The 18,343-nt window shown below is 40.3% G+C and overlaps 1 protein-coding gene across 2 annotated transcripts; it reads right to left on the bottom strand.

Moving 5' to 3' along the window:
- Window positions 1-9,960: 9,960 nt before the first annotated feature.
- Window positions 9,961-16,945, bottom strand: acp5a (acid phosphatase 5a, tartrate resistant). 2 transcript variants are annotated; one of them, XM_036571515.1, is made up of 6 exons: window positions 16,815-16,945; window positions 13,993-14,083; window positions 12,933-13,132; window positions 12,282-12,406; window positions 11,291-11,636; window positions 9,961-10,577 (listed from the first exon to the last, which is right to left on the bottom strand). In XM_036571515.1, exons 1-6 carry the CDS (start codon window positions 16,896-16,898, stop codon window positions 10,341-10,343), a joined length of 1,083 nt encoding a protein of 360 aa, XP_036427408.1. In that variant the 5' UTR covers window positions 16,899-16,945; the 3' UTR covers window positions 9,961-10,340. The 2 variants fall into 2 exon arrangements, with proteins under 2 accessions (XP_036427408.1, XP_036427409.1); XM_036571516.1 differs by lacking the exon at window positions 16,815-16,945 and adding an exon at window positions 14,328-14,354.
- Window positions 16,946-18,343: the final 1,398 nt, after the last annotated feature.

Raw genomic sequence — 18,343 nt, 5'->3', positions numbered from 1 at the left:
CTGGTTGAAAGAGGACGATATTATTGCAGCTGTAACTGCAGTAACTGTGTGCAGATCATAGTGGAGAGACTGATTACTCAAACACAGAAATAAGTCGCAGATGTGGAGAACAGCTGAGGTTAGCAAGTTAGCCTGGCTATCTGTATTTTCCCATAGTTTGGCCTCCTTTCCTGTGGCTGAAACCATAGCAACAGCACAGCAACACTTTAGCAACCACCTGGGATACTGTAGCAACGGCGTAGCAGCACCTTAGCAACCACCTGGGATACCGTAGCAACAGCCTCGCAACCACGCGGGATTCAAAAGCGCTGGTTTTGTCAAGCCAACTTTGTTTGTACATGAACCTTCCCTTCTAGTTCATCTTTAAAGTGACCAAGAATAAATGCTGAAATGTTGAAAACATGGATTTGTTTATTGCAGCGTGACAATAAACTAAGAGGAAAAAAAGGGTGTGGTAAGTGCAGGGTGGAGTGGATGAGTGTGTGTGTGTGTGTGTGTGTGTGTGTGTGTGGGCGGGGAGGGGGTCAGCTGGGGTGGTTAGACGTGGTTTGAGTTCTGCTGCTGGATGATAAGAGAGCAGCGTGGAGTTATTCTGGGAGAGCAAGAGCCGCACGATAAAAACACACACTATAATTAACCACACACACCAACTACACTGCTGTACTCCACACACACACACACACACACACACACACATTAAGTACACTGCTGTGCTCCACACACACACCCCCACACACACACCAACTACTCTGCTGTACTCCACACACACACACACACACACACACACACTATACTGCTGTACTCCACACACACACACACACTAAACTGCTGTACTCCACACACACACACAAACTACACTGCTGTGCTCCACACACACACACACCCAACATCTTTTGTAAGACTACATTTAAAATATTAATTGTTGTTGTTGACAGATGCTCTTAAAATTTCAATAACATCTTTAAATGGTTTTAAATGAGTGGAGTGACACAGACTAACAGACACTGACCTTAATCATCCACAACTGATGTGTGGAAACTCATCTATGACTAAGTCGTGCAAATATAATAATACTTTTATTTATAGAGTGCTTTTCATAACAATGGCGTTACAGTGAGTGGAAGTACAAGGGGGTGTTTCTAATAAAGTGGCCAGGGTGGAAGCACAGGGTGGGTGTTTCTAATAAAGTGGCCAGCACGTGTGAATCACGGTAATTGGGGAGATTAGCGCGCCTCCTGTGAGGTCCTTTATCACACAGCCCTGCGCTAACCTGCTAATAGTCAGAGAGGCTTTAGTGTTAATCCAATAAAGACTGAGCTGCTGGTGGGGAGGAACAGAGCTCAGTACTAAGGCTGATCAGTTCGCCCTCAGCAGCTCAGAAGGAGTGTGTTAGTGATGGACCCTGCGGACCCCTCGGTGTACCGTCAGTACCGGCCCCCTCCCCGGGACCTGCTCCAGCTGCCCCGCACGCTGCTCTACCTGTTGATGGCTGCCGTGGTGGTGGTGGCCGTCGCCTACGCCATCGTGGGTCACCTGATCAAAGACCTCGCACATGACGTCCTCGGTAATGATTTAGCAGATCAGTGATTGATTAGTAGACCTTACTGATGTGTCTTTTGATAAAACTGGATGATGTTAAATAAATACTTTAACATTCACAGATGTATTGGCTAAAGCACTGCTAACGTGTGGGAGCATAAATATTGTATTATAGCTCTTAAATCAGGACAGGAAGTGTTTTTTGTTGTGAAGAACAGACAACAAGCTTTAAATATACTTGTTTGAAGTTCAGTAATAAGTTTATTTATTAGTGTTTGTCATGGAGGTCATGTCCAATATGGAAAATATATGGACATGTATTTTTATAGATTTGAAACACATTTCATACACATTGCAGTCCATGCTGAAATACATTTTAAACACTAAAACATATTTCAGAATATGTTACCATGTTGACCAAATATATTTTAAAATACATTCATTTTAAAATGTATCAGGAAATATTTCACAAAAATAAATGTATGTAAATGTGTTTATCAAATCTATTTAAAATGTACAAAAAAGTCAAAATCCTATTAGCAAATTAATCTTTAACATGACAAAAGCAGGTGTTGTAGTTATTGATACTCTGTGAAAATGCAGTTATGATTTGATATCTTGTTTATCTGAAATACATTGTATGTGAGTGTCTTACTGCATACATGGTTAATGTGAAGTACAATGCAGATCACAGAAGCCAGTACAATTTAGTTACATCTGTAATCTTTATTAAAACTACACACAGTTGAAAACACATATTTGATAAATACATTTGGAATGTATTTTTTTTTCCATATGGGTTACTATGGTGAATAATCTACTGTACTCGTGTCCGAATTACACCTGTAATGTTATTCACCACAAAACACTTCTGTTGTTCTACTGCTTAAACTGCCTTAAAAAGCTTTTTATTGCTTAAAAAAGCAGAGATTTTACTTTTACTCTGTCTGTAGTTATTAAGAATAAAAATAGCTCCTTCACCCTCCCAGCTTGGTAACGTCATGTGACAGAGAGATTAAATTGACTAAAATTACTAAGATGGAAAAAATAAAACAGTTACAGTGAAAAGCTTTATTGGAAAAAAGCAACATCATATATGATTAAATTATTATTAAAAAGGTCCTGTTACAGTGAAATGTCAAGTACTATAGTGAGAGTAGTTCAATCTCTCACTCTCTCTCTCTAGACTACACTCTGGGTCCTCATGAAGATGACCTAAAGGAGATCACTGAGACAGGCACTTCTACCCCCACCCACATGCCCCCTGCACTGACCATGTCCCACCCGAATGCGTTCCATGTGTGGGATCAGGATGACGTGGTGATTCCGCTCTCTCCGGAGGAAAGCCCCCAGGCCAGCCCCCTGCTGGCGGTCATTCCCTACATCCCTCACTTTTTCCCCTCGCATGGCTCGCATGGCTCGCATGGCTTGCATGGCACTCATAGCACCCACGGCGCCCACAGCGCCCCCTCCAGCCCCGCCCCCTCACTGCAGCCCGAGCACAGGAGCCCCAGCAGAAGCCCTAGCAGGAGCCCCAGCAGGACCCCCCTAACTGAGACCAAAGGGAGCACCTCCACCCTGGAGTGCCCTCTGACCTCTGCCTATTTCCACCCCTGACCCTACGAACAAGACCACCTCAGCACCTCCAGCACTGCTGATGGATTTATAAAGTTGCTTTTCCACTACAAGGTACAGCTCAACTCTACTCGACTCACTTTTGGTACCAGCTGCTTTGATTTCCACTGCAGATATAGTGGCCCCTCAGTGTAGCTGGTCACCATAGCGACGCAGCATGAAACTGCTGTGACGTGAAGGAGACAGATTTTGTTAAGAAGAGGCTGATGGCAGCAAAAAGACTGCTGAAAAAAACAGGAGAGTTTGGGAAAAACTACATCAGAGTTCAGACAACAAGACGATTCTGGTGCTCAAAGGTGTAGCAAGAGGCTACGCTAACCTGGTAGCTAACGTTAGCATATGTGTTTAGCGGTTCTCTCTGACCAATCAACAGTCTGCAGCGCTTTTACATCACCTTTTGGTATCAGCTCAGCTTGCTTGGACACTCGAAAGAGGTGATAAAAGAAACAATACTAGCTACCTTGTTTGCATAATGGAGAACCAAAAAAGGTGTGCCGAGCCGAGCTGGTACCCTGCGGTGGAGAAGCAGCTTTAATTCAGCTTTAATGGAATATTTCAGCATTTTACAACCACATCTGCTGAGTACAGCGTACAGTCGGTTACGACCAACGACTGTTTCTACACTTAGAACCGAAAATCTGCTAACACCAAGCTCTCTGTAATAGAAGCCAATGGGCAGATGATGAACTCTGTTAGTTAATTAGGTATTTCTGTAGAAAACATAAAAGCTCTTTATAAATCTATTTAATTCATTCTTTCAGAGATGGGACATGGGATAGTTTTCCAGAGGGAAAATTGTGTGTAGTGGTGGGCAGACTCCACCTGATCACCATAAATACCAAAAAACCTCAGGCAGAGCATAAAGAACTGGGTCTACTTTTTACTGTAATGCTGGACTTCAGCTCTCCTTCTGTATGTAGGAACTGATTAGAACTTAATTAGCTGTTGAAATAGCACTTAACCTGGGAATAATCTTGGGACCACCAGTTTGTCCCGAAGATCACACTTGCATTTTCATATATACTTTAACCTGAATATGGATGAAAGCAGTACAAAGACAAGATGTGTGGTACTTTATCAACTTCATTGTTTTTTGTAAATATATGTTCATTCTGAAGTCGATGCCTGCAAAACATTAAAAAAAAAAATTGGTACAAGAGCAATTTAGGACTCGTTTAATGTTCAAAAACATCTTAAACAGGTAATGCAGCCATGTATAAAAGGAGCATCCAGGAAAGGCAGGATGCTTTATGTATGAGGCACATCAAAAAAAAAATCAGTAAAAAAATCCAATAATGTAAGAACAACATGGGCTCCTGTCCCAATGTTTTTGGAATGTGTTGCTGTATCAACTTTGGAATGAACATATATTTACAAAATACAATGAAGTTCATCAGGACAAACATATAATATCATGTTTTTGTACTGTTTTCAATGTAACACAGGTCGATCAGAATAATCACCGCTTCCTGTTTTTATTAGCAGTTCATACGCTGTCCCAACCTGTTTTGGAATTGGGTTTGTTTATATCCCACAGTTCAATGCAGTGGCGGTGTTTGAACATGTTGTTTAAGAAATAACACAGAAGAACGTAACATCCTGACAACATCGGAAAGATACACCTTAGTGTGCATTTAAGCAAAACCACAATCTACGAGTGTGGACTTCAGGACACGCCGCAAAACTCCAGACGTCCCCATGTTTGCAAACTCACAGACTAAAACAACTGACTTCTGAAAAGCTCCACAAAGTCGGCAGACTTCAGTGTGATCACGTGAACTGTTTGTGATCTTCCACACCGTCTGGGTTGCAGACTTCAGCAGACTTTGGCTAAATCTGCAGCCAAATGGACGTACTGGCAAAAAAGTTCAGAAACAAAGGAAATTACAAACAGAAGCAAGTGGATCTGCCATCATCATCACCTTGTATGCGCTTGCAGATTTGACGTGGTGACGATGAGCACCTGAGAACATCATAGAACGTCAGACTGAAAGTCTGTAGAATGGACTTTTACTGATTGTACATGACTTGTGACCTCAGACATTAGAGGGGAATGAAGTTTCTTCTTTAACTCTTGTTCTTGATGGGAGCGCATGGCTGTGAAGGAGCTTCAGTTTGGTTCTAAAGCTCTGCTGGAGGCCTGGCTAAGCCTGGATTTACTGGAAGCAGCTTTTCTGAGGCGTCGTGAGGACACGGTCAGGAAATACTGACCTGCAGGAGTGATAGGAGAAAAAAGACTTTATTATCTTTAACACCATGCTGGAATGATTCGTATGACTATTATACAGTTTCTCCATGTGTTTATGGGTTTGTACAAACATCCTTTCAATATCATGTGATACACTCCTAAAAAAGATGGTTCTTCAAGGGTTCTGTATAGAGCAATGAACACTCAAAGCCATTTTATGCTTAAATGGTTGTCTGCATGATGAAATGGTCCTTCAGACTGATGGAGAAGGTGCTGGTTCTATATAGCACCAAAAAGGTTCTGCTGTTGTGATGATGTCAAGCTTGTAACAATGTTTCTACATAGCACATTTTCTGTGCTTTTGGTCTTTACTAAAGAACACTTGAAGAACCATCTTTTTGAAGAGTGTAGGCCAGTGAAACGTCTACGTTCTCTCACAGTTATTTGGTTAATCACTCAGAAAAACTACAATCCACTTAAACATCCATCCATCCAAGATTTGGACTGGGTGGAGAATCATTAGACTGAAATAAAACGTCAAAATTTGCACTGACAGCTATTTAATTCATATAATATTATATAATTTGGTGTTTTTTATATTTGGTGATGACACTCAATATAATTATATAATATTTTAAAGCAATAAGCCACAATAAGAGTAAAACCACCTTATCTGTGTTAAAATCACTGTAACACAGGTGGATTATTGCTTTTATAAAACAGCAGCAATGTAATATATGATAAAATACACAATTGGTGTAAAAAAAAAATTGTTATAATTAATAATAATCACAATAAACAATTATTTAACGAGAAATGTAGGTTTTTTAATGTAGGTTATTGTTGCCAAAGAACCACAAACTGCTGAGCCTGGATAAGAAATGCAGTCATTTCATGATCTTTGTTCAACTTTCTCATTTTTTATCATATAATAATTAAAATATGACTCATAAAGCTCTTTAACGCAGCCTTATGAGTAGTTTTAGCTCACCAAATGACCCTCTTTTCCTTGTTTCACAATGTGTGGAAAATTAACTAATTTTCACCTTTAGAGATAATATGTATGAGCCTGAATTCACCAATATCTCCTCAGAAACCCTCACTATCTGTGTCTGCACTTGTTTGAGTTGGTTCTGTTGGATTCTGTAGGGTTCTGAAGGATTTCTTTAGTTAGAATCAAAGATGAACACTGAACCCGATAAGGAAACAGAGACAAAGTGAGCTAAACCAATTAGCGAGCCTCTTCCCTTTACACGGCCAGTGCCGGCTGAGGAGAGGATTTAGCATTAGCTTAGCGCTAATGTCCTCAGGTCAACCTGACTGAGCTAATGCTCAAAGGTAATGTGAACAGGATACACGAGTCCATCAAAGAGCGTTCAAAAATCACAAAATTTATTTTGACTCAATAAATCAATAAACACAGAGGATTTGTGATAGCCTCCTCACCAGCACGGCTAACGCAGCAGTCAAATGCAAACAGCGAAGCTAAAAATGAACCCGCAGCCTCACAGTTTAATAAGATTCTAAATCAGCTGCTCGACCTGATCCGATCAAACCCACCGGAGATAAGCGCCCTTCGAGGGTTTTTTGGGTCACTGATTGGAGAGAGGAACCGAGGACAGGATTACTGACTGTAAGCCGACAGCATGCTAACAGGGCTAGCTTGTGTTCACGATATTTCACACACAGTTAGCATAAATGGTTAGCATGAACAGTTAGTGCACCCTCCTGAATCACAGGAAACTAATGGCAACCATTAGAAAGCAGAACCATCAGGTTTTAGTCCAAATGGCTTTAATGATCTGTTTTCAGCAGGGATGGTTCTTCAAGGGTTCTTCAGTAAAGAAAATGTTTCTGCATACAACCATGAACAAAGAGCCCTTTTCATGATTAAAGGGTTCTTCGCATCATGCAGTGGCTCTTTAGATTGATGTAGAAAGTGTTATAGATGGTTCTATGTAGTACCTTTTTGAAAAGGGTTCTATTTAGCACCAAAAAGTTTTTTTTTTTCCTGTTGTTACAAGCTTGACATCATCACAATAGCAGAACTCTTTTATTATTATATAGAACCAACATATTGTCAATCAATCTGAAGAACATTTCACCATGCAGAGAACCCTTTAATCATGGAAAGGGATTTTTGAGTGTTTGGTTCTACATAGTAAAGAAAATGGTTCTTGAAGAACCATTTTTAAGAATGTAGGACACCTTTAGATCCCTTTAGGAACCTGATCAGATGCATCTAGAATCCTTTACACTATGAAATTCACCCATCAGGAGAACACAGAACACCATTACTGATTACACCATCTGGAATAGCAGAACCTTGAATTGAACCTTGCAGGGTAAATATTAAGTTTAATTTAGCTTTTGTGTCATTATAGCAGTGCAGCATAAAGTAGAGCTCAGCGCAAACGTTCAGTCATACACAGCGCAAGACAGAACATACTGTCTCTGTCGGGAAAAAAAAACTCTTCTTTTGGCCATTGTCTCCATTTTTGTTGTACTTTTCTGACATAATTTGAAATCACAGCTGCCCTTTATAATGTGTTGAAATTTCACAACAAAGGGATCAGTAGAAGTGGTCCAGAGTGACTTGGGGAAATTAATCACTCCATTCATTTCTATTAAAAGTTGAAAATATTTCTTCCTGTCCTGTAAAGTTACTTTTCTGGCCAGGCTTTTAGCTCACAATCTGTGATCTGATATTTCAATTTAAAGAAAAATGTTATTAATATTAGTTAAAACATTACATTTGATAGGTAACATTAAAATTCAGCTTTCCTTATAACACACTTTGTGAGGTTTAAGTCCTCGCTACTCTAGTGTCTGTGGTTTTTCTAATTATTATTACTAAGATAAAATTTTAGCAAATAAAAATTCTATCTTAGTATAAAAGTAATTGTTTTGTGTTAAAAATTATTTCTTACATGTAAAATGTATGTAACAATTTCATTTTCTCTAGCAATATATCAGTTCACACATACATTTTGAGCTGCATCGTGGCAAAGCTTCATTTTTACTGGTAAAAACTGAATTAGCATGTGCTTATTTTGATATTAGAATTAAGTGTTTTACATGTTCATTTTTTTACTTAAGTCCAGGCAGAGAAACTGGACTAAAGCAAAGAGCAAACAGCACCTACCCTATGCTCGAAATGTGCATAACAGATTGGTAATTTGAAAGTATTAAGTATAGTATGATCGCCTTAAATCACACTGAGACACAGTTTTACAAGGACTGAAATTGCATTAAGGTAGATTCTTACACAAGACACACAGGATTACATCACCAGCTCATCACTAAACACATTAGCTGCATAACAACGGAGCAGCAGCCGGTGACCAGCATCCACACAGATAATCTGAACAAGGATTAAAACCTCATTTAGAAAGAAGAGTAAAACAAAAAACACTCCAAACTAAAAAAGATCCAGCCTAGTTAGGGACCACCAGACCAGCTCTGTCCTTTAAAGGGCCCGTATCCTGCATTCATCTTGTGTTTGATCTTCTGAGGTCCTTTTTTAACATTTATGTGGTTTTACAAACCAAAAACGGACATTTCATCTCTACATGATCATTTTCTAATCTCTCTTTTTCCCCTTACAATCAAATAGGCTGTTCATTACTGTGCCTTTAAGTTTTCTGGCTAAGCTGAGAAATCTGCTTTGTGGAATTCCCCATAGTTCCTGCAGGTTTGGAGTTTTATTAATGTAAGTGGGTTCAGGTGGGCTGCACTGGAAAAGTGCAAGTGCTGTGTGGTGAGTGGTGGTAGATTCACTGTTTGAAATGCTTCTTAAAGTTACTGCATTTAGTACTTCTGTCTATTCTGCTCAGTAGTTTGTTAACCTGCCCAGAGCCTACAGATGAAATCAGCTAGTAGCCTAATTAGATGTGATGTAAAGCAGTGTTTCAGCTCTGGTCCTGGAGGCCCACTGCTGCGCTTTTCCTGCCACTTTAACTTAATGAGCAGATTGGCTAGATCAGGCGTGTTGGAGCAGCAGTTCCCTAAAATGTGCAGGGCTGTGGGCCTCAGGACCAGCACAGAGAAACACTGGAGCAAAGCATAATTGCCCTTCAGCCCCAACACGTACAAGCTCTTCTAAACTCCTCAGGTGTGTTTATATTAAGTGTCCAACCTCCCCTGATTTTTCAAAACTTCTGCATGATTAAATATCTAATATGTAGTCATTCAGAGTGGTTTGATGTGAAGCTGTTCATTTGCAGAGAAACTTGCAGACTCTGATGTCTTTACAGTAGTCAGTGGAGTCAGTTTCAAAACATACCATTCATTCTGGTCCATATATGGAAACTAAACTTTAGAATCATTTGTGATGTCTGAACTCCCACAGTTGCACACATCCACCCACTTAGCCTGCAGCAGTTTAGCTCTGCCCATTTCCACTGATGTTTTTTGGTCAGGAGTGTTTCAAAGCTCATTTATGTATCAGTTGTAAGTCCAAAATGAAGCCTGTCCAGCAGGAAGAGAGCTGAGGGACAGACCTCATTTTTGGGCTTAAGTCATCTGGCTAACTGAGAATCCTGCTTTGTTTAAACACCCCCAGTCTTGAGCTCAACCAAAAAAAGCCACTAGAACAAAAGGCTGCTATTAATCAGGCATTTAAACTGGATGCAGTCTGATCTACTGCTGCCTTCTGGTGGTAGTTCAGTACAACTCCAACCTTCAGCTGAAACATGCTTCCTACAGAAACTCCTCCTAAACCCTGCTCTCCACAGCACAGAAAACAGTCAGTGTTTTACTTAAAGGTTATTTAATCACTTTAAAATATTTCTTTAAACATTTATTGCTCAAAACAAGTAAAATGTAAAACTAAACAATTCAAAACCAGATTTAAAACTTCTATATAATAGAATCACTTCAAAATCACTTGAGAGTCTACACTACAGTTACACACTGCCCCTAATCTCAAGTCTTTAAAAAGGATGTCCTCCACAGCAGAGCAGGATCAGTCTTCGGTTCAGAGATCCCGTTTGGGAAGAACAGCCCTGTAGAGCGAGGTTCCTCTGGCCTGGATAAATGTTATGGTCAGTTTCTTCTTGTTCACTTCCATGTGTGTAAAACCACCCAGGGTGGAGGCCTTGCCAGTGAAGAACCTGAGGGAGTTTTTAGGAACGTCATTGCGGTGCCTAACGTCTGGATCCATGAAGTTCCCAGCACCGCTCACAACATAGCCAATACCGGACTCCTTCAGGTACTGAAGAGAAGAATTGGAAGCAAAACAAACCTGTTAGCACCTATTCAGTGTAATGTAATGCACTATAGGAGCTGGTCATTCTGAAGTTACACTTAATCCATCAGCTCCAACATGGATTTTCTATTCCATCTTAAATGCTCCAGTATTTAAGGTGGAACAGCAGTCAAACAAGCCAATTTCAGCTTTAAAGCTTGCATGCACTTTGATACGGCATGTTCTTACTCCATACTTTATCTGGCTTTTTCCCCTAATTCTAGTAGCCTAGTTTAGCTTTTGTATGCAACACATTCTGAAATAAAGGAATAAATACATGCCTATGCATCAATATATGGCTATTAGCAAACCCATGCTATATCAGCTTGGTCATTTACTCATGACCAATTGCTACAAGACATTCTAGATCAGGCATGTCAAACAGGGGACCATCTGGGCCAAAGTGCTGCAGAGATCAGCATTTGCCCTCATAGCACCCAATTCAGTTCATGAAGGCCTTGCTAATTAGCTGATTAACTGAATGAGGTGTTTACTGGGACAGTGTGCTGAAGTCTGCGGTGTTTTGGCCCACAAGGACTGGAGCCTGATGTTCTAGATTGTGCTTCAATCTAGTGAGTGGAGTTTAGGCCAACATGCATTAAAAACCCAAGCTGAAGTTCAAAGTCAGGAAGACCCAAGCTAGTCAAAATACTAAAGTGAGAATTAGCCACCACACTCACCTGCAGGTTGTGGTCATGGCCACACAAGTAGGCTGTAGCCTTGTACTTCACCAGCAGGGGGCGCAGCCTCTTCAGCAGGCAGTCTGTGGGGCCGTGCTCAGAGATGGACCAGACGGGATAGTGTCCAGCCACCAGCAGGAAGTCAGCTTTGGAGCGGGCCATGCGGTCCTGTAGCCACAACAGCTGGCGGTTAGCCTGGACGCTGCTGCGCGGCCCCTGTGGCTTCTGGTCCAGAAAATCATCCGTGTTTCCACACAGCAGCACCGTGTCCAGCATTAGAATGGTCAGGGTGCTGTCCGTCTTCGGGATGCGGAAGTTCAGTTCGTAGTAATAGTATGGGAAATTCCTGAGAAGGAAAACATCAGCCCTGTGGCTAACTGCTAGCAGTCATAGTATCATGTGTAATCACTTAGCAAAAGATTAGTCCGAATTAGTTTGCAACCTTGCAATCTTATTCCACAAGTGATCAACCAAGTCCTGTTGTGTCAAGGAGAGCTACAAGGCCAATGTAGCCAACAAGTAATACTAGCCTCATAACTAAAGCTAATGAAGCACACTTCAGATGCCCTATGGCTAAAATGAGTTTAACAAATTAATCTTTTGGTCCAATTTAAGACCGAAAACATTCAGATGTTAATGTTTAAGACTAATATGCAAGTGAGCTGTTCTGATAGGCTGTCCTGTATCACAACTGATTCAAGAAGCAGTCTGGTCTGAAACACCTACGTCAGGGCTAAACTGCTGTGTAGATACACAGGTGTAGGTTTATGACATAACAGCAATGGATTAAATTTCTGCAGCCTAGTTTCCATATGGCCTGGTGATTGAGCAGTACATTTTGAAGCTTTAGCAATGCAAGTTTTTTTAAAAATAGAGGGAAAAGTTCCCATGACACTGGCCCTTTAAAAATTTAATTCAACAGGAAACTGGACAGCATTTCTTTGATGGTTCTCATCACCCAATTTAGTTGTTAGAGAGGAGCAGAACTCACCATCTTGGAGACACCTTGCTGTACTCAATCTGTGCAAGGACATTTCCTGCATGGTCGTGGTTGCCAGCAACAACAAACCATGGAATATTAAGAGATTTCGCAGTATAGACATTCTCAAATGTTTCCTACAACAGCAGAAGAGCAATTAGAGTGCAGGGTAGTGGGCCCCCAGAACCAGGGCTGAAGACAATAAGGTGAACAAAGTACAAGGGAAGCTTAGAGTCAGTTGTTTACAGTGGTGGTGATAGGAACCAGACATCCACCTCTAAAAGCTCCCTCACAGAAGCTATTACATGAAATGGTTATGAATACACTGCTTAATGTCCAAGATCAATAGATTATGGCCTGAAATGCATTTGACTATGAAGATGGCTACATTTGTAGTCATCATGACCCCTGGTTTCCATCACCACCGCTGTAAAGACATCCAAAAATCAAGTTGCTAAATTTCTCTACAACAGCATTTTAGATCAAACCATGCCTGAATTACTTCATATAACCACTTCATTACACAGAAGTATTGCAGACAGGTGGACTTCCCCTTTAACAGAAATTACTGAAATGCACTATTTTAACTTCACAGCCCATTAGTATTTTAGCAGCTCATCACTATGCAACATGATCAACTTATGTAACTTATGAGTACGAAACCTGGAAACGAGGGTCATCCACACTCTTCACTCCTTTGTAATAAAAATTGTCACCAAGGGCTAAAACAAAGTCTGCGCCGAGCTGGTCTGCGGTGCGGCCCATCTCTCGAGCAGTGGCCCGTTCTATTGGGGTGATAAAGGGCGCATTGGGCAGACCACCCCAGTCCCCGACCACCAGGAACCGGATGGATGATTGATTACCTAGAACAAACAAAACCCACTTAAAGAACACTGGTCTACACATTAGTGCAGTAGGAGCCACAAGGCTGAAGCTGGCTTCTCCTTGGAACTTCCCATTCCACCTTAAATGGTGCAGCTGCAACATTTAAGGTGGAATAGAAAGTGCCAATAAAGAGCTTGTAAATAAAAGTGTGAGTTTTAGGCTCAGTTCTCTTTTGGACCTTTTTGGTCTGAAGACAATGCCAAGCCTCCAAAAATCAGGTGTTTGCATAAAGCAGAAACTAAACCCTCAAGTAGAAACCACTGTTAGACATTTATTCAATAACTCAATAGTAAACCGCTACAATAAGTACTAAGACAGCAACCGCTAAAGGTAACTTCAATAAAAGTCACCCCTTTGCTAGTTTTAGCAAACTAATGTAGCTAACAAGCTAACTCCACCAATTAACACAGTGCTAACTACAACTGCCTCAAAGTGGACTTATCCTAATAGAATTCATTTAAATGTCTTTACAGCAATAAACACGTTAGCATAACACTAGCAGTAGCTAGTAGTTTAAATGCTGTATGTATTTTAGCATACATAACGTGCTAATTCAATTTATCAATCTTAGGCTCAATCACAAATTGCACCACATCCTTATGTAGTGCACTTCATATGACCTGAAACTACAGCTTCTACACCCAAACCTCACACTAAGTTGTTAAATACATGGAAGTGTGAAGCTCACAACCGAATATAAATGGAATTCTGTTCAATAAAAGGCATTATTTGGGTGTAAAAGCTGATCTTTTAAAACTCATGTTGTGCACTAGAGAGGGAGTAAAGAGCCATTTGAGATACAGCCCTACTTCCAGTTGGAGGAGAAACATCAACTCACGGTCCTTGGTTTCCAGGTCAATAAATGAAGGAGGGTAGCAAAGGACAGCAGGGAGAGCGACAATGAAGATGGAGATCTGCTGTAGAAACATCTATAAAGAGGAGGGAAAAAAACAAGACATGGACACACAAGTTTCACAATATGTTGAATTAACTTTTTCTAACTCTTTTTCCAGTTTGTGCACATGAAAAATAGCACAAATACACTTAAAAACAAGCACAAAGGCAGGTCAGCAAAAAAGCAAAAACCACTAAAGAAACTATTTATTTAGGTTTGTTTGTGTTTGTTTTTTGGGGTATAAAAAAAAACAACCCCTATCATGAGCCACCTCTCACCATGCTCACTCCCTGTACTCCTCTCTCTCTACACCTCTCACCCTCAGTGTTTCTTCACTCAGCCTTTATACCCTCACTAATACAGACACTGCCCTCCCAGCTGAACACACTCATCATCATTAACACCAATCAGGTGTTTCTGCTGAGCCATCAGCCTAAACCATCAGATCAGAGAGATGAAATACATCAGCAGAGAGTCTTTGTATCTCGACATGGGTAAATATCTCATATTCATCATCATCAGTTTGCTCAGTTTATTTAATATTTCTCTGCTATAAGCTGTCTATAAAGAGGGAATACAGGGGGAGCGCTTTCAGTGCGCTGCCAGCAGGGGGAGCCACGAGGCTAAAGGCCTGTGCAGTCAGCATGACAGTGGAATAAATGCTGTGTATCTATTTTTAACAAATTTGGATGTAAAGAAAAGAATGACAGCTGATGAAAAGAATGACAGCTGATGTCTAACAGAAAACACATTTTTATTTAACAAAGGTAGTGTGATAGGATCTGTACTGCTTTACAAAAAACAAAACACACACACACAAAAACTCTGCATTTCTATAAGTTACTCAGTACTGAAGTAGATTTTGGACCTCATACTTTTGTAGTTTTACTCAAGTTGTTTTAATTTACAGACTGTTGTCCATCTGTTCCTCTGAATACTTTGTTACCCTGTTCTTCAATGGTCAGGACCCCCACAGAGCAGGTATTATTTGGGTGGTGGGTCATTCTCAGCACTGAAGCAACACTGACGTGGTGGTGGCGTTTTAGTTTTGACCACTCTATTAGACACTCCCACCTTGTTGGTCCACCTTGTAGATGTCAAGTCAGAGACGGTAGCTCATCTGCTGCTGCACAGTTTGTGTTGCTCATCCTCTAGTCCTTCATCAGTGGTTACAGGACGCTGCCACAGGACGCTGTTGGCTGGATGTTTTTGGTTCTCAGTCCAGCAGGAACACTCAGGTGTTTGAAAACTCCAGCAGCACTGCTGTGTCTGATCCACTCGCACCAGCACAGCACACACTAACACACCACCACCACGTCAGTGTCACTGCAGTGCTGAGAATGACCCACCACTCAAATAATACCTGCTCTGTGGGGGTCCTGACCATTGAAGAACAGGGAAACAATGTATGCAGAGAAACAGATGGACTACAGTCTGTAACTGTAGAACTACAAAGTGCTCCTATGTGGTCAGTGGAGCTGAAAGGTGGATCATTATCATCTGATTTGATCAATCAAATTGGATCATGTCAAATACACGAATTAACTGTGATTTAAAACACACATATATCAGCGTGTTACGTTGTGCATTTCTCATAAGCGGTACTTTTGCTGCAGCAGTTGAAAATAAATATTTTTAAGTAAATAATTTAGAAACGTTTGTACTTGGTGGACAATCTCGAACGATTCGACTCAGAGGTTTCAAAACTGCTCGGAAATGACGCTCGCTACGTCATCGCGTTCGGGCTGCGTCGTCCAATCAGAATGGTGGCCTCGCTGCTTCGTCTGCATATATTAAAAATGAGACTTTTCACACTTGCTGTCAGGAAAATTGTGCTTATTGAGTCTTTTTCGGTATTTTGCCACATTATTTTGTCTTAACCCGACAGCAGCTGAATGATGATAAAGCCAATTAGAATATTTTGTCGGCTCTGTAAATCCGCACAGCACTTCTGTTCTGTGCACACATGAATATGGAGTGACAGGGCGCGTATTTTGCTTTAAATCAAGAACAAAAACATTGCTGACACCGTTTACTCGAACAATGCGAATGGTTTGACGTTAGCGTCGTTTAAAAGATGGTTCTTTAAGGGTTGTTTAGTAAAGACAGTGGTTCTGTACATAACCATGAACAGTTTGCATGCTTAAATGGTTCTTTGCATGGTGAAAAGTTCTTCAGAGTGATGGAGAATGTGTTGTATATGGTCCTATAGAGACTTTTTTGAAAAGGGTTCTTCTGTTGTATACAAGCTTGACATAACAATAACAGAACCCTTTCTAGTGCTATATAGAGCCAACATATTCTCCAAATACCTGAAAAACTGTTTCACCATGCAGAGAACTTAAGAGTTTAAGTATGCAAATGGTTCTTTGAGTGTTCATGGTTCTATATAGAACCATTATCTTTACCAAAGAACGCTTGCAGAACCGCCTTCTTTAAACGTGCAGTTTTAAGTCAGCTGAAATACGTTTGCCTAAATAATAATAATAATAATAATAATAATAATAATAATAATAATAATAATTTCAATAATTAAACAAATTAACATTTAAATTGATGAATGAATTGAATGAAAGTTAATGATTGCATTAAGTTAATTCTATATAGTCTTAAAAAGGACTTTCTCTGATCTCGGACTTGAAGAGTTTTAAGACCTGAAAGCTCTAAAGTTCCATGTACTGAAGTGAAACAGGTCTAGAAATACTGACTGATGTTCTAACGTTCTCAGTAATGTTCTAATGATGAATATTAGACGTGTTACTTACAGTGCAGAGCTGCAGTTGGAGGACAGGAGCAGCTGCAGGTTCTCCGTCTCTCCGGCTGTGTTGCAGTTTCCTGTATTTCTTCATTCTAACAGCAGGTTTATATGCGGTTCTCTATCTCACGCAGCGCATCGTGACTGACGTGTGTGTAGGAAAAACACCAGCACCAGCATACAAACACTGACACACCGACACAAGACTGTCACTGCTGCTCATGTGACCGACTGACATTCAGGACAGCAAAAGACGCATAAAAAAAAACATTTTTACAGGAACCGGATAGATGACCGGTTATCTAGAACCATCTCAACAGAGCTGTCAGATACATATCAAACACTCACACTGAACATGCCATGGGAACACTGAGGGTGCTTATTCTAATTTTTGGGCCAGATATATGTATATATGCATATATGCGTATACGTTGGATTTTGTGACATCACAAAAATGTAGCGTTCAAAACTGGCTGCTTTTGCAGTTTAGTGTCCATATATGGACACATATATGGATATATGGACCAGTCAGTGAACAGTACTTTTTAAAAGGTGTTTACGTACATCACACTCTTTCATTTCAAAAATATGCTGTTTTTAGTGATACAGGCCCTTTAATATTTGAAGCAGTGAGATTATCATTGAGTTTTATATCATTTTATCTTTAAAATAACCATCCCAACCTGAAGATAAGCAGAGTAGTTCTCCACACTCTACAGTAAGACCCTTCTCCTGAGTTTATTCAGTCTCATTTATCACCAATAAAACACTCATCTTCTCTCTTAAAGGGAAATTCCACCCACTTTACACAAAATTCTACATGATTAACTGGTTGAGATGTAAACAGAGTCATTCAGAGTTGTTTAGTGTGAAATGCTCTGTACTAGAGAAACTTACGAAGTCAGAATTGTTCACATTGGGGGTAATGGGAACCAGACATCCACCTCTAAAAGCTCCCTCACAGGAAGTTATTACATTAAATAGTTATGAATACACTGCCTGATGTCTGAGACACTGTTTTACATTAGTTTTGAGAACTTAAAATCCATTTATGGTGGAGGGATACATGCAGGGTGCTGTGAGGCAAAATAGTCCCCAAAGAAAACGTATTATTTCTTATTATTTTCCCATCATCATTCCATATACATTCAGAAGACACGTGTAGGTTCACTGGTGGTTTTGGATTGTAAATAAAATGTCTATATATGTGTGGTAGTCATGGTGACCCCTGGTTCCTATCACCACCACGGTAAAGACATCTGAACCACTTCACACCAAACCACTCTGAATCACTGTTTACATTTCACAGTGTCAACATTGTGGAAATTGTGGAGAAATTGGTGGAGCTTCCCTTTAAAAGCTTTTCTGTATAAACTCAATGTACACTTGTTTGTAGTTTTAATAAACAAATGGACAGAGAATAGTTTCCCGAAACTTTTACGTAAACAGTTTGAACTTTGAGAAAAACGCATGGTTGTTCTGTGTGAGCTGGATGAACTTCCTTTATGTTGTAAACGTACGGACGCAAACATCACTGAT

This window comes from Colossoma macropomum, unplaced genomic scaffold, assembly GCF_904425465.1.
Source record: "Colossoma macropomum unplaced genomic scaffold, Colossoma_macropomum, whole genome shotgun sequence".
Classification (NCBI taxonomy): domain Eukaryota; kingdom Metazoa; phylum Chordata; class Actinopteri; order Characiformes; family Serrasalmidae; genus Colossoma; species Colossoma macropomum.
This window is presented reverse-complemented; position numbering and strand designations above follow the sequence as displayed.